This window comes from Dermacentor silvarum, chromosome 5, assembly GCF_013339745.2.
Source record: "Dermacentor silvarum isolate Dsil-2018 chromosome 5, BIME_Dsil_1.4, whole genome shotgun sequence".
Classification (NCBI taxonomy): Eukaryota; Metazoa; Arthropoda; class Arachnida; order Ixodida; family Ixodidae; genus Dermacentor; species Dermacentor silvarum.
In genome coordinates this window covers 18,199,890-18,216,246 of record NC_051158.1, presented here as the reverse complement: position 1 = coordinate 18,216,246, position 16,357 = coordinate 18,199,890, and the positions used below count along the sequence as shown (strand labels likewise).

Below are 16,357 nucleotides of genomic sequence, written 5' to 3'. Positions count from 1 at the left end.
TTTGTTTTGCAGAGATTCCAATTTGTTTGCGTCACAAGAAGAATACGGGGACCAGACAACGGACGCATACTCCAAAACTGGCCTGATCAGTGTCTTGTATGCAGTTAGTTTGCAATCCTTAGTAGCGTCTTTTAATGTATGTTTTAAATATGCTAATTTGCGAAGTGCCTTCGACTGGATGAAGTCTATGTGTTTCTGCCATTCCATGTTATGAGCAAAAGTTACCCCGAGGCACTTGAATTCATCTACATGTGCAATTTTAGTCCCACATGAAACCATAATTATAGTGCAAAGTTGTTTTCTTATTCGTGAAGGTCATCGAGACTGCCTTTGTTAGGTTAGGTGCTAGTTGCCAAGTATCGCTCCAAGCGCAAAACTTAGAAAAATCTTCATTTAATACTGTCTGGTCATTTGCATTCGACACTTCGGAATGCAGTACACAATCGTCTGCGTATAACCGTAGCTTAATTGGCGAGTTTTCAGCGACCTTCACGGCGTCATTGATATAGATTATAGACAAAAGCGGGTCTAACACAGATCCTTGGGGCACATCAGATGTAACTTCGATAGTATTGGACTTACTTTTATTAAAAGAAACGTACTGGCTTCTGTGATGCAAGTAATCAACAATCCAAGTAATTAGTTGGTCATTTTTAATAACCTCACGAAGCTTCAGAAGCAGTTTTCTTTGACAGCAAGAGTTGAAAACTTTAGCATAGTCTATGAATATAGCATCCAGCTGGCCTCGGCTATTTAGCACCGTAGCAATATCATGCGAAAACTCAATAAGTTGTGTTATTGTCGAGAAACCGGGCCGAAAACCATGTTGACACGCCGAGATAACGTTGTTCTAAAATTAAATTATGGGGTTTTACGTGCCAAAACCACGATCTGATTATGAGGCACGCCGTAGTGGGGGACTCCGGAAATTTTGACCACCTGGGGTTCTTTAACGTGCACCTAAATCTAAGTACACGGGTGTTTTCGCATTTCGCCCCCATCGAAATGCGGAGATAACGTTGTTCTCTGTTAAGTAACTAACAATGTGTTTGTGAATATAGTGTTCAAGTAACTTACAGCTAGTACATAACAAGGAAATTGGCCTATAGTTAGAAATGATTTGCTTTTTACCAGATTTAAAAACTGGGACCACGTTAGCCATTTTCCAAATGCTCGGAACGGTAGATGTCAGAAGTGATTTCCTAAAAATAATTGCGAGGTAACTGCGTTCCACTCAGAGTAGCATTTAAGAAAAGCGTTTGGAATATCGTCTGGACCACAGCTTTTAGTTGTGTTGATGTTGAGTAAAAGATTAAGAACACCTTCGACAGTTATGGTAATATCGGGAAGCGCTGGGAGGGCAAGAGGGCTGAAAGGTGGATTAAGACCATCGTCGGAGACAAAAATGGATTCAAAGAAATTATTGAAAGCCTCTGAGATGCTGGAACGCTCGGTACAGGGGATACCATCGATAATAAATGACGAAGAACTAGAATCATTAGGATTGATGGTTTTCCAAAACCTCGAAGGATTCTCTTTGAGAACAGGCGCTAGGGTCACGTTGTAGTAGAAGTGTTTCGCCTCGTGCATTTTAGCTTTTAGTGTCGTCTTCAACGTACTTAGTAGACTGACAAAAGTACGTTGACCTTCTTCAATGCGCTCATGGCTTCTAGCTTTGGTCTTACAATCTCTTACCGGTTGTATTTTTTGCAACGCCTCAAGGCACAATAATAATAAGATGGTCATGCAACATGGTATTGCAGTACTAGATTTACCAGTCCTGTGTTGGTATTATATAAAATTTTCATTAAAATTGGCTATTATTTTTTAAGACGTCTCTAAAATGCTATTTTCGCTATTCTTGAACTTTGGCATTCTAGGGAAATAAATACGAGGTTCTGTGGCATACTTTTCTTTATTATTTTTTTTTGGTGCGCGAGAAACCTTTTTAAGATTACTCAGAGATATTTTTCAGCTTCACCGCTTTAGCTATAACATGGGCAAAAAAAGATCCCTGATTTCGGGTTCAGTCACAGGCAGTTGCTCAAACATAAAGTTTGGCACTTTTACAAAAGCATATTGTGGGCGATATAAATTTACCTTCCCGTGGTTGAATAGTACAAGCGATGTAGATTTGCTGAAGAAAAATTTGCGGGATACAATATGTTCTATAGAAAGGAGAAAACTACGTAAAGACGACGACACACAGAAGAAACGTGCGCACCACCACACCGGTAAATTTCTATCATAATACCACCCGGTTCGTGGCCTATCCCCCTCAGTGGGTTGTGCCAAGTTTTGAGGCATCATCATCATCATTATCATCATCTTCTTCTTCTTCTCCGATACGTTGTTGCTTTTGCGCTGTTTTCACCTTTCTATATAGATCATGTTCAACCAATTAGCCCCCCGTTGCAGACTTTTACAATACGTTAATTTTAGAGTTATAGGCCTTCGAATTTGTGAAATCTGCAAGTGGTTAAAACGCTTTGTCCCACCTTTAGAGAAATAACATTTTTTTTTCAAATTATTCGTTCTAAGTTTCGCAAAACGAAGGTTCATTCCTTTCCAGAGATATTTTCCCACTCCATATAAAAATTACGCTGAAAACTGAAAATAGTCGAGACCCACCCTCTTGTGTCCTTTTCCGAACACACCCCACTGTCAACTGAATTGTCGAGTACAGCGGATGAAAAGTTAGGTTTTCTGTGTAAGACGCGGATAAGGCTTGTGTCTTCCTTCTTTTACAGTACTGTACTACTGCAGAGTTGATAGACAATGCGTTGTCTTATTCATTGCTACTTGCGTCCTTGTCTACAGGCCTGCTTTTCAGTAACATATCACTTCAGCCTTTAGACTTTACTTTAAAGTGCGGGCAGCATATATTATTTTTCATGTAATCTAGCGAGAACATTTGGAGACTGTTGTCCTTCCATGGGCGTAAGGACGACGATTGCGTTGCACTAGTGCTTGTCAAGTCTTCTTCGATCGGCCTTTCATTACATGCCGAATGCAGCTCATAATCATGAATACGTGGCTATGCGGGATATCCAATAACGCGATAACTTGATTTTGCACTCTTGATGAAGCCCGCGTGGTTTCGAGCATGTTACGAATGCCAGCACACGCAGCTGTGAATGAGTTGGTGCGTTCCACCGAGAGAATCACGGGCAAAGCAGCTGTGATATAATGTTGGTATCTGGAATTCACATGGTTCTGTTGCCTAAGAAGAGGGGAACCAAAGGCATCAGAAGCCACTTAACCCGACTGTCTCGTACTCCGTGAGTGGGGCGTAACGTTTTGTGTATTGTGCCCCGAACGTCACAACCTAACAACTGCGCAGAAAAAAAAAAAAAATCTAGGGTTTCACGTGCCGAAGCTCCAATCGGATTATAAGGTACGCCATAGACCCTTGACTCCGGATTATTATCGGCCGCCGGGGGTTATCTTGATGTGCACCCAATGCACGGTACACAACAGTTTTTTGCATTCCGTCCCCATCAAAAGCAGCCGCTGCGGCAGGAACTCGAACCCGCGACCTCGAGCTCAGCAGCCCGACGACATAGCCGCTAATTAGGCCACCACGGCGGGGGAAAAAATGCACTCAAGTAGCCCTTGGACCGTGCGTTAACCCATTCGCACGGTACTGAACACGGGAAATGACTTTATTTTACTTTGCGTTCTTGAAATTTGCGGTCGTGTAGTATCGCGGCTGCACGAGCGCAGCTGTCGTTCCCAAATCGTTGAACTAGACCTGGCGAGACATAGCTGGTGCCAACTGCCGTTATGCAGTGGGCGTCGTTTCCGTTCTTTCGCTCATTTTAGTCTACGTCATGCCACACGTTGCCCGACCGAATATGTGACGGCCTCTTTCCTGTTCGTGTAGGCTCAGTGCGTTTCAGCGGGCACTTCGCAACGAGCCACTCATGGATGGTGACGTCCTGGAGGTAAGTGCCCGATACTGCCACGAGGCGATATTTTAGGGATATCTTGAACCGCAGCATCTCTGCGTTTGTCTCGCTGTTCGCAGCGTTCTCCGAAAGGCTTACTGGCCTCATGTGCCGTGTTTTGTAGAACCATTCGTTTCGGCCTTCACATGCAAGGGTTAGGGTTCGATCCGAGCCGCGGTTGCCGGATTTTGATGGGGGTGAAATGCAGAAAAGTCCATGTACTGCGCATCACGTCAGAGAACCCCACGTATAGTCAAAAATTAATCCGGACCCCCATGATGGCGTGCCTCATATTCACATCGTGGTAACGGAACGTGAAACCGCAGATCCTTTTTTTACCTTCACTATTGGCTCGTGCGACACCATACGCCCACTATTGCAGAGATGGCTCGCACAACGTGAAGGACGATAAGAAAGAAATTGAATCGCTCAAAAAAAAAAAAAGAAATCACCATGTTTAGCGTAGCTTAGTGGCTACGCAATCACATGTGCAAAAGGTTTAATTTAAGTACAAGGTAAAAATCACGCGCCATACCACTGCTGGGAAGATGGATTACCAGCGAAGCAGTTTAGCACACGATATAGAGAGGACACAGAATTTAGATCAAAGGTATGAGCAAATTTTATTTCTCATGAGCGGCGACGGCGGTCATCCCGAAGAAAGACACGCACACACACTTTTATTTTAATTGGCGGTCTTGATCGGCGGCATACATTCACGTGGAAGACTACCGCCACCTCGGGGAGCCGGAGGAAACTAGACACGCGCGACGGGACCGCCCCGCCGGGAGAGCGGAAGGAAACTAGTCACGCAAGCGCTTGGAACGACGACAAAGGGAGGGCATTGCGAGCGTACACATGGCCGACACGGGTCGCACAGCGGCAAATCTTTGAGAAACGCTTATTATCTACCTGAGATTCTCCTGATTTTGAAAATGGTTCCTATTGATAACTAATATACGGAAAATGCCTATCCAAGTGATGAGACGTATAAGCTTTTGCACAGGATGAGGCGATATTGCATCCAATTCGGGAGCAGAGTTTTTGCACACGCAGATGTGTTGACGGACACGAAAAATGCATAGAACCGTAGCCATAGACAGCTTCACTGTAAGAGAAAGGAAAAATGTTATGCATTTTCTTGTTGTCATTGAAATATCATGCTCTTCACTCCTTTCGAGTAGTAATCATTCTTCGAAAATAAGAAGACGTGTTTTCAAACTTAACGCGTCTGATTTACTTTCTGCTTCTGATTGCTGGGCAGCTTGCGTGCTCAATGTGCGTAAAACCTTCTTGGCGAAACTCACAATGTCGATGGCTGCGCGATCTCCACCAGCTTCAACTTCGTTTATGTCATCTATTGTATGACGAATTATAAAATTTTGGGGAGGGGGGGGGGGGGGGCTTTTGAAGTGGAGTCGTTGTTTTGTCTTCTTCATCGACAATCACGTGGATACACCAATGAGTCCGTTCAGACAAGATTCTGACAGGGTTAGCAATCTCACTGTGCCAGTACTATTTGATACTGCTTCCGAAATACATCTGTATGCAACAGTGTTTTTTGAGGTTGCGTTGCACAGTCTCCCTGACTCGGCACAAATTCCAAACTGTGGAACTCGTCGGTTTGTACTCTGTTATGCAGCTCTAGCCTAGACATTAGTACGGTGGCCTTTCTTGACCCGCAACGGTGTCATGCGCCAAGGGTTTACATTTCTTGAGAACTCTTGGCTTTCGGTGGATTACAGTGACACATACTTGAGGTCTCTTTTTTTATTTCTCGCGTTCCATCACATTCTCATTGACAGTTATTAGAATGAGTGCCACTTTCAAACCATGTGAACAATTACGTTCTTGTGGCAAGTAAAAAAAAAATCTGCTTCTAACTGTCATATGCCATGATAACGACATTTAGCTTACTGGCAACAACTGGGTTGCTTGCTGTGTTAGCATTGGCAGTAATTTGGTGCAATTTCAAAGGACTAGCTGGAGGGCCGCTCGTGTGTTGTCTCCCCTCAGCGATGTCTATCCTATAGTTTTGACATTGCTTTGTTACGTTAAAATCAATCAATCAATCAAACAAGCATTCAATTAATTAATTGATCAGTCAATCAATCAAGTAAAGAATTCGCTAGTTGATTAATTGAATAACTTATCAAAGCGAATTCGCTTCTTAATGCTTTTCGCCGCCTTTTTTTTTTCGACATTCATGTTCCTTGTCCCCCTCCTTGACGACATCGGCAGTCCTCGGCTCTCGTGGGCAAAGCTTCTTGGTTCCTCAAGTGGGCTTTCTTCGGGTGCTCCTTCCTCTCCATCGTCGAGCTGTTGCAGAGGCCCAACTTGGCGCCCAGGCGACCAGTGTGCTTCACACTTTGCGACTTGGGCTATCTGGTAAGATGGGGAACAGAAGCGCACTGGGAACACGCATTCACCCCTGTATGAGCTGCGTAGACATCCCAGACAGTAATACAAACGTTGACGTAAGTTCGTTTAGACTTGTATAGAAAGCTTTACGCCCTTATTTATGTGGATTAAGCTTCACTCTGATTAACCACGTAAGTATAGTTGTATATGTTTTAGGAAGATACTACGTCGGGCATTGCAAACGGCCACTAACACATGTCCTCCATGTAATTCACTCGCCATGCCAAAACGCACGAGGAATGAACGACGTAGAGCGAATTACGTGATATCCCACACTGAACATTTGATCGCAACAGAGTTAAAAATAACTCCTGCAGTATGTGCATGTGATGGCCATGCGTGACGTTGCCTTATTTCGTGCCCCCATTGTGCCTCGTGGGAGTATTGAGTGAGAGAGAGAGAGAGAGAGAGAGAGAGAGAGAGGGGGGGATCCGCGTTTCTCGTGCTTCCTCCCTCCGGCAGCGCGTGACTCACTGCACATGTGCTGCTGTTTATTTCAGGTTTGCAACGTCATAGCACTCGTTGCGCTCGTCTTCGTCAACGTGCTTGTTTTCAATGAAACCACGGAAGCGGCCGTGGGATATGCCACCGCCGTCGCACTCGTGAGTAGAACAGTGTCTTCTGTCCAAAACGCGCATGCTGCATGCTCTCCGATTTGTACAGTCGAATAAACAACCTCTAAAATTAATGGAAAATATGTACTTCAAAAATCGTGCAGGCCACTGCTATTTTTCGGTATCGTTTATTACAAAAAAAAAAAGAAAGCGATAAAATTCACCGCTCATGCACCCTGTACAGATGGTAAACCAGCGAAGCTGAAATGTGCGGCACCGGTATTAGCCACGCGTGATTTCTTTCTTTCCTTCCTTCTTTCTTTATTTCTTGCTCCTGGCTCATACCCGTGTTATCTCTGGTTCATACCTGCATATCCAATGCGGGTATGCGCCACACGGGGTTTTATTATCGTTAATGGGGACGTAACTTACGAGCATGGGACGTTATTGATGTCATGACCTATCAGTCATGCTAGTGATACATTCGTACTCTTTCATGCCAATTTTGATATATACCAAGTGAACGAGACGCGACTATCCGCCGCCGAAAATTGTTGTTCTACGCGTCGTTTTTGTCCGCGGACGCGATTCGCAAGAACCTAGCCATATACAGCTTCGCTGTACGAAGGCAGCAGGCTTCAGCGATTCCTTCAGCTGTGAACTCATTTACTGCGACATTAGCTTTTTGTCACAGCTTATCTGACTAAAAAGGCAAGAAAATATTTCGCGGCGGAGAAACGCGGCACACATTGTACCGCATCTAAAGCTCGCGACGTTACTATGCTCTCGCACAACAGCACGTGCGTCTCAAAGAGCTCCTTAGCGTTGCAGTATAATACAGCGACTCAAAGCTTTAGCCGCCACGAGGCAAGAATGGCAGACACTGACACGCTCCCGTTCGTGACGCAAGGGAAAGACCGTGGAAGGTCTGTGGCCGAATGGAAACCAACCTGCGTGCTATGTGACGCGACGCACAAACCAGTCACCCCAAAGAGTTATTTGCCATTCACAAAGGAAGGTGTGAGTGCGACAATAAAAAAAGAGAAGTTGGTAAGTGATTAAACTTCCACTTGAAGTCGATGAAGGACAATGTCTTCCTGGGCGAGTTGGAGGCGAGAATGGGGTGTAAGAGCCACATAATCGTTTAAGAGACGCGCCAGAGCGACAAATTTTAATCGATGTCAACTAGATCACTTTCCAAATTTTTGTCATCCGCAGTCATTAACATTATGATTGTCATCACCATAATCATCGTTACCATCGTCGTCGCTACCACATGTACCACCATCATCATCACAATCATAATCGCAATCATCATCGCCATCTTCATCATCACAATCACCATCGTTATAGTCATCAGTCGTCATGAACCCAGTGGCCTCAGTGGCCCGGTGGCACTTATATTTAGAATGCACTATATTCGAGATCGGTCCACCAAAGAGGCTAGAAACGGCCGGGTTAGATACCCGGTACGGAAAAGTGGTGGTAAAACGCTAAGGAAGCACTGTCGTATAAGTGCCGTGCGCTAACCAATTGCGCTAGACATCGCCTTGAGACGACAAATGCGCTAACAATTAGAGCATCCGGCTGCTGTGCTCTCACTCAGAGGTTCGAACCTACCATCGGACGCTTGATTTTTCTTTTTACTGAAGAGGCCCGAAACGAGGCGAGACAAGAACCCACCTACCCACCTACAATGTGCCCGGCATAAGCCAAATAATGCTTTGCTACGAAATCTATCATTATTGTAAATATTTAGTACTTAGTTTGCTACTGCAAGCCATGACGTTGCTTTCTGTGCCTAAATGGGAAATTTGAATTATCAAAGTCAGCGCAGCAAATGTGATACCGTGAGTAACTAGACCACCAGTCTGTTCTTTTGAACACACGATACGCTGAACGTAACACAAGTGGGCGTGCTGGCAGGCTAGTTTAGTTTTAGTAATGTAGCTTTAGTGCAAGCGTCCCGGTGACAGGACGAGTACTATACACAACAGGCTCACGACCCAGCTCTTTGGGTCCACTGCCTTCGCACTGAAACCGCAATGAATTCTGAATAAATCCTTGGAACAAACTCCGTATGTCTGCTATCACAGAAAAGTTGCACCTTAATGAGACAAATGTGCTGCGAGGTCATCATGCGCATTTCTTTTTTCTTTTGCGTTGACAGGTGTGGCTCACAATCAGCGCTGTCATGCAGCGTTGCAAAGGCATGAGCGCCTCCAACCTTCTCTGCGCATTGCACGCAATTTACTTCGTCGCCTCATTGAACGACTTCTTGCTTAGAAAAGACCTGACTTCTGCTCAAGTGAGTGGCGTTTCCCGCTTCTCGGACTACCTAATCGTACGCTATCGAGTAAATGTGTGGAGATAACCGACATCAACAAGAAATTAAAATTTCTTCTAGCACACCTCTGCAACGTACAATTGCTCGAATGCAATACGTTGGTTGAACACGTCGATGTAAGGCGTACCACTTTATTTCAGTAACCCGCCGTGGTTGCTCAGTGGCTAAGGTGTTGGGCTGCTGAGCACGAGGTCGCGGGATCGAATCCCGGCCACGGCGGCCGCATTTCGATGGGGGCGAAATGCGAAAACACCCGTGTACTTAGATTTAGGTGCACGTTAAAGAACCCTAGGTGGTCGAAATTTCTGGAGTCCCCCACTACGGCGTGCCTCATAATCATATCGTGGTTTTGGCACGTAAAACCCCAGAATTTATTTTTTTTAACTTTATTTCAGTAAGCATGTTCGTGCTGCGAAAAAAAAAAAAGACGTTCGCAGCAGCTGGTCGCCTATGGTTGGCTCGCGAGTGTACAAGACGCCCTCGGCATTTAGGATAAAGGGTGGAAAGAGCAACACAAGCGCTGTCATGTATTCGCATGTTAATTTTGCTTTACATAAACACAAAGAAATACCGGAAAACGAAGAAATCATTCAACTCGGCATCACGCGCAATATATTTGGGGAAGCTTGCTGCATTAAAAACAAAAGAAAAAGGTACATCTGCCGATTGTAGATGGCAAGCTTTTGACTTCGGTCTTCATTTCTTTAAGATATATATATATATATATATATATATATATATATATATATATATACACCACCAATTTGTTACACCAATTTGTTACAAGCACGGGGAAAAGGGGTTTATTTAGGCGTGCTAGAGCAGGAACAGCAGGCTACGAACAGCAGGAATGGCCGCTGCACAGTCGTCGTCCTTCTCCTCTTTCTCCTTTTGATCCGCACGTCCCTTTTAAGCACTTGGACGCAACATATATATATATATATAGTAAGCTGCAAAATTTAGGAAAACTGAAACTGAAGCTTACAACTCTAACTAAGCCATAAGAAATTACATAACACTTTTATGAACTGTACCTAATGTATGATGTAATGCTCGAAAGTATACTTATAATTTGTGATAGGGATTTTGCAAAATCCTTGCAAACATTGTAAAAATTTCCTTTAAGCTGATATATAACCTTAACGAGGGCTGGGCAACACCTGAACGAAAAATTGTGAAGTTCTGCTCCGAAAAATTGAACGTTTCAATGACTGGCGCACAGTTCGAACGTGTGCATAGGTTAGGTAAATTCATAGATGGCAAACAGAGACCCATAATACCCAAATTCATTTTCTTTAAGGATAAGCAGCAAGCCCTTGCATTTGCTAGAAAACGTAAGGCATCGCAATATTCGATCGGAGAAGATTTTTCCCTGCCTACACGACAGGCAAGGAAAATGCTGATAGAATTTGCTAAAGCACAAAAGAAGCCATTTAAACTCTCAGTTGACAGGATGTGCATGGACGGCAAAACTTATATACTCGACCGTGTCAGAAAAGCTGTTGTTTTGTTGGAAAGATAGCTCGCAACTAACACATGTGCGCGAAAGCACCACCGAAGGGACACACCACCTCTTGTCACTCCTTCCTTTCTGATATCATTTACGAACATTCGAAGCATAATGCCCAAGCGTGACGCCATCTTCTCTTTACTAGAAGACAATGATTCCGATATTCTTGCGCTCACAGAAACCTGGTTGTACCCTGCAATCGCAAATACCGAGGTTCTTGCCGATAGTAAACGCTACAACATATATCGCAAAGATCGCATCGACAAAAGAAGTGGCGGTCAGGCCTCGGAAACTCTGCTGGTATTTTGTCCACGCGAATTGCAGCGCCATCCATGAGATGGATGCGAAACCGAAATCGCTTTTCCTTTTTTTCTTGTCAACCCTCTCTCAACTTTGTCGTTTCTCTCTCGCCTTCAACTATCGGCGGCGCGGCTGGCGCGGCCCGCAGTCGTCGTCGGCCGTGCTGATAACGGCCAAAACGGCACCAATTTTTTTTTTTTTCTGGCATCATGCGGTCAGTTTTGTGGTTTTCGCCTTCCGCGCTAGCAGTGTGGTCCGTGTGGTACCCTACTGTTGCACGTTTGTCGCTGTTCGTGTGTGGTTCAATGGTGTGCGAACACATCAAGACGAAGTGAGCCATGCGACGTGAAATTCTACCGCATCCTTAAAGACAACAGGTGAGCACTGTGCAGTTTACTTCCCGGTTTTTATTTGTGATAGTAATTGTGAGCAGTCGTACATGGCTGTCCGGTGGAGAGGCAGCAGCTAGCTGATTTGAAAATACCACAACAATGCAGTAAATCGTTATGTCTACAAGCAGCGAACATAAAGCTGAATAGTAAAAACCAGTCAAAAGAAGGACAGAGAAGAGACGTGGCACACACGACGACTGGACTAACAACTGTGCCAAGTTTTCATATATGTTGACGATTTCTTGATTATTTTAAATCTTTCACCGAATGGACTTCTTGCCTGTCGTAGTAGACCAGGTCCTGACGGTTTAGCTTGTTCGAGTGTACTTTGCTTTACACATGAACTGCCTACTAACCACTCGATTAGATTTTTAGAAATTGAACTAACTTTTCTGGACGACGGCCATGTGTGCTGGTGCTTCTTGCCGAGGAGTAAGAAGGCGTTGTTACCGTACGCGTCCGCAGACTCTAAAGCCGTTAAGAGAGGGATTACTATGAATTGTTTTCGTAATGCCTTGCAAAAGATCTGCCACCACAGCATAAAATCAAGTTTTGACAACCAGTTCGAGCGTTTGGTGGCCGCTGGTTTCCCGAAAGCGCTTTTGAAGGCAGTGGCAGAAACGTTGCTGCAAAAGATTAAGAGGCGAGAGGGAAAAAGGGCTGACCCAACGGCGGCTGAACGGAATAGACTTGAAGTGATGCCCTATGTACAGGGGGTCTCCCACAACGTCAAGAAAGTTGCTGCGAGGCAGGGCGTTAACATTGTTTTTTCTGCTCCCTGCAAACTTTCAGGCCTTTGCTCACCTGTGGCGCGCGGCAGGAATAGACCCCCCGCGTGTCATAACAACGGTTACATTTCTTGTGCTACACGTGTGGTGTATGAGCTTACGCTGATTTGTGAAAAAGTTTACATCGCTCAAACAGGCCGGTGTATATTAATGAGAGGCTGCGAGAACACTACAATTCTTGGAACACCTCTGATGGAGCAAATCTGCTTCGACATTGTCGGGAATGCGGCTGCGTCCCGCTTTTTTTCAATATTAAAATTCTTGGCAGGGGCAAGGGCAAGACGGAGCGTGAAATTCTCGAAGCTTACCATATCAATTTGCAAGGGGATAATTGCTTCAGTTCTACCTCTCTCTCACTGATTCAGAAAGAACTTAGTTTCCTATCGCACTGGCGTTAGCTACGTGGCGTTTTGCAATCAACTTTGTTTGTGTGTGGGTGTCGGCTTTTGAGCTGCGCATGCTCGCCGGGTTTTCCTGGGAGACGGGTTTTTCAATAAAGCACAGTTGTTAGTCCAGTCGTTGTGTGTGCCACGTCTCTTCTCTGTCCTTCGTTTTTTGACTGGTTTTTACTACTCAGTATGTACCAACTGACCAAGACAGCTACTCTACTGAGCATAAAGCTCCTTATAAATATAGTACCACCTGTACGCATCGCAAGAAACACGTGTGTAGGTGTGCGCTTTGCTCTTATTTCTAGGTAATTGGTCGCCATCGTTTAAAAATGCATTTCTGAGAATTAAGGTTGACATATCACAACTAATACTCTGCCGCGACGCGAAACGAGCTCAGTTTTGTATGTACCAACTGCGATGTTATAATTTATGATCTTCACTGTTTTTCAGGATGGAAGCGTTTTTAACCTACGCTGGAAGGATGGACCTAATGGGTTTGCCCAGGGACAAGGTCAACAACCGCAGAATATGCTCGGCGCACTTCACGGAGGTGGATTTTATGGACCGAGCGAGAAGCAGGCCATGAGAAGCTATTCTGCGCATTGGCCATTAGAGAATTTACAATAAATGTTTTTTTTTTTACATGTGCGTACATGAAACACCATCCGCGTTTGGTTGCATTCTATAGTGTGTTGCACTATTTGCTCCAATTCTGGTTTTCGCAAACGAACGCAATAAAGTGATTCCAAAGAACTGTTGTGTTGCAAGTGGAATTATTTTTTAATACAATTTGGGCACACGCTTGCTTGATTGTAATAATGAACGCGACTGCGTGCATGAAAATGCAAAAAGAATCCACTGCGCACGAGCACGCAGCTCGAATGCATGAATGGCACGGCTGGTCAGGAGAGGAGCGCGGAGCGCGTGCTTCGGTCCGGTGGCGCGTCCCCCCCAAAAAAGTGTGCCGCGGACCGCTATATATATATATATATATATATATATATATATATATATATATATATAAACCACTTTGCGAGGCAAGAGGGGAGGGTGAAGCGAGGTATGGGAGAGGGATAGGAAATTCAAAAGGGAAAGGAGAAACGAGCGGAACAACGTTATCATAAAAAAGGAAGAAAAAAAGTGCTATAGCGAGAGGGGGAGGGTAAAAAAAATCGCGCCGCTTTTCTTCCTTTTTTCTTTTTTAACACGAAAGTGTTTTATGCCGGGGTCCACCAAACTTCACTGACGTATTTCCGTCACGGATGTGACGTTCTTACAATGTACACGAACATAATACAAAGAAAGAAACCAGAAGAAAAAGTTCCACAAACATGCAAAATTTGGGAATCGAACCCACGACCTCTCGGTCCGCGACGATAGATCGCCGAGCGTTTAACCCATTGCGCCACAAACGCATTTGCAAAGAGCTACACAGACGCGCCTTATATATCTAACACTCCTCCGTGTACCCGCGCTCTTGCTCGGGGCGGTGCCGCCGCCTACGAGCAGAAAAGAGAAGTACTGCATTATGACACTAACGCGCACCGACAGTGAACGCTTCGGTGGTCTCAGCACTACGACGCCTCGATGCCAGCATTCGAAGGGACGCTGGCATCAAGAAGCACTACCAACGCCACCTAGGTGGCGTTCACCGTACTCAGCACAGCGGAGCGTGGCCTCCGCAATTAGCTCTGAAAATGTTTCTGAAGTTGATCGCGGAGGCTGCAATTACGACGCGCTGTACGCGCTGATTTGACTCGGTGACGATTCAGTTACGTGCTTTGTCTTGCGCGTTGTATTAGTGTGTCAGTTACGTGCTTCGTCTTTCGCGTTGTGCTAGCGTGTGCAGCGTAGTGCAGCTTCCATATGCACGACGGTTGCTCATGGTCATCGACGTTGGTAGTCGTGATGGAGGAGACGTGCCACCAGGCGTCAGCGTGGGTGCATCAACGCCTAAGGGCGCTTTAGCCACAAAACACCAATAGACATTATATATCAATGTGCAATAAACATTACACTACTTCTGTGAAGACACGTTTCACTTTCGTGTTCTATACCGATTCCTATATAAGAGGGATCAACCACATTTTTTCGCCACCGTAGTGCCGTCATCCATCCGCTAGGGCCTAACTGAAGTGCGCCTTGGCGCTAGCGTCGACTGAGCGTCTGCTATTGGAGAACCAATGGGAGGTATAGGAAGATTCACCCCCCTGGTGGCGGTGTCCTTCTTGGTGTAAAAAACACGCTCACTTCGTACGCGCTAGATCTGGACTCGACCCTTGAAATCATCTGGATACTCTGTGTGACTAAATACGCTAAAATCCTAATTGGGATTTGCTACCGCCCGCCGGATTCTAGCAACACCTTTGTACACGAACTTCGTGCTAGTATCACTAATGCCAAAGATCTTTGTCCCACAGATGTAATTTATCTCTTCGGAGACTTTAATCTACCGCTAATTGATTGGACCAATTTATCGTCACCATGTAGCCTTTCAACAGAATTTATCAATTTAGCCTTAGACTTTAACCTGTTTCAAGTCATTGATCAGCCGACCCGCGGTGTGAACACGTTAGACCTGTTACTGACGAACGCTCCGGAAACACTTAAGGCAGTGTCTTGCCAAAAAGGCTTTAGTGACCATAATTTAATTGAAGTAACATTGGACTTGCCTCTACCATTCACAGGAATATCAAAAAAGAAAATCCGGAACTACAACAAAGGCGACTATAACAAAATGAACGTAGAGCTCGAAACATTTTAAAATCTAGTTTTACTACCTTCTTATGACAATCGGTCTGTAAATGAAAACTGGGCACTTTTCAGAGATAAAATGTCCTCGCTCGTTGACCAATGTACCCCAATGTACGATAAATCAAACCCTTGGTTCACCAAATCCCTTCGTAAACATAGAAACAGGAAAAAACGTTTGTACTGTAATGCGAAGCGCGTTGGTACATCTTCTGCTTGGGAACAATACAAACAATGCTTGACCAGTTACTGTTCTGCAATATGCAATGCCAAAGATAAATATTTCCACACCGATTTGCCTTTCCTTTGGCGCTTCATATCCCCTGATCAAGGCACAAACCAGCTGGATGATAACAACCTTCCTCTCTCCGAGTGTTCGTCTACATTAAATACGTTTTTCTCATCTGTATTCGTTCGGGAAGATCATTCCGACGTGCCATATGTCCCGGAGCACCACTACCAGTATATGCAGCCCATTGAAATCACGGTGGATGGTATCGCATGTCAAATTAAGGCATCTTCATCAACCGGTATCGATGATATTAACTCCAAAAGGCTAAAAAATACCGTTTTTATATCCAGCACAATATTATACCACATCTTTCGACAGTCACTGTCATCTGGAAAACTGCCAGACGACTGGAAAATTGCTAAAGTAATACTGATTTTTAAATCCGGAAGTAAGAATTTACCTGAAAACTACCGTCCGATATCACTCACATGCATTTGCTGCAAACTTCTTGAGCATATAATCGCCTCCCACGTCTACAATCACCTGGAGACTAACAAATTCTTCTTTTCAAACCAGCACGGATTCAGGAAGGGCATGTCATGCGAAACGCAGCTACTGGAATTGACCACTGACCTTCATTTCAACATGAACAATGACCATCAGACCGATTCCATATTTCTTGATTTTGCCAAAGCTTTCGATCGTGTCGCCCATTGCCGC

The 16,357-nt window shown here is 44.8% G+C and overlaps 1 protein-coding gene and 1 long non-coding RNA gene across 2 annotated transcripts in view; both read left to right on the top strand.

The window, feature by feature from the left end:
• Positions 1-3,907: 3,907 nt before the first annotated feature.
• LOC119453975 (ATP-binding cassette sub-family C member 2-like) overlaps positions 3,908-16,357 on the top strand; it is a 77,967-nt gene continuing 65,517 nt past the window's right edge. Inside the window, 4 exon segments of the mRNA XM_037715998.2 lie at positions 3,908-3,947; positions 6,192-6,338; positions 6,872-6,973; positions 9,096-9,233. Coding sequence (XP_037571926.2) covers positions 3,927-3,947; positions 6,192-6,338; positions 6,872-6,973; positions 9,096-9,233 — 408 coding nt within the window. The 5' untranslated portion in view covers positions 3,908-3,926.
• Positions 11,280-13,290, top strand: LOC125945549 (uncharacterized). Its single transcript, XR_007466978.1, has 2 exons — positions 11,280-11,459; positions 13,105-13,290. It is a non-coding gene; the product is annotated as an uncharacterized LOC125945549 (long non-coding RNA).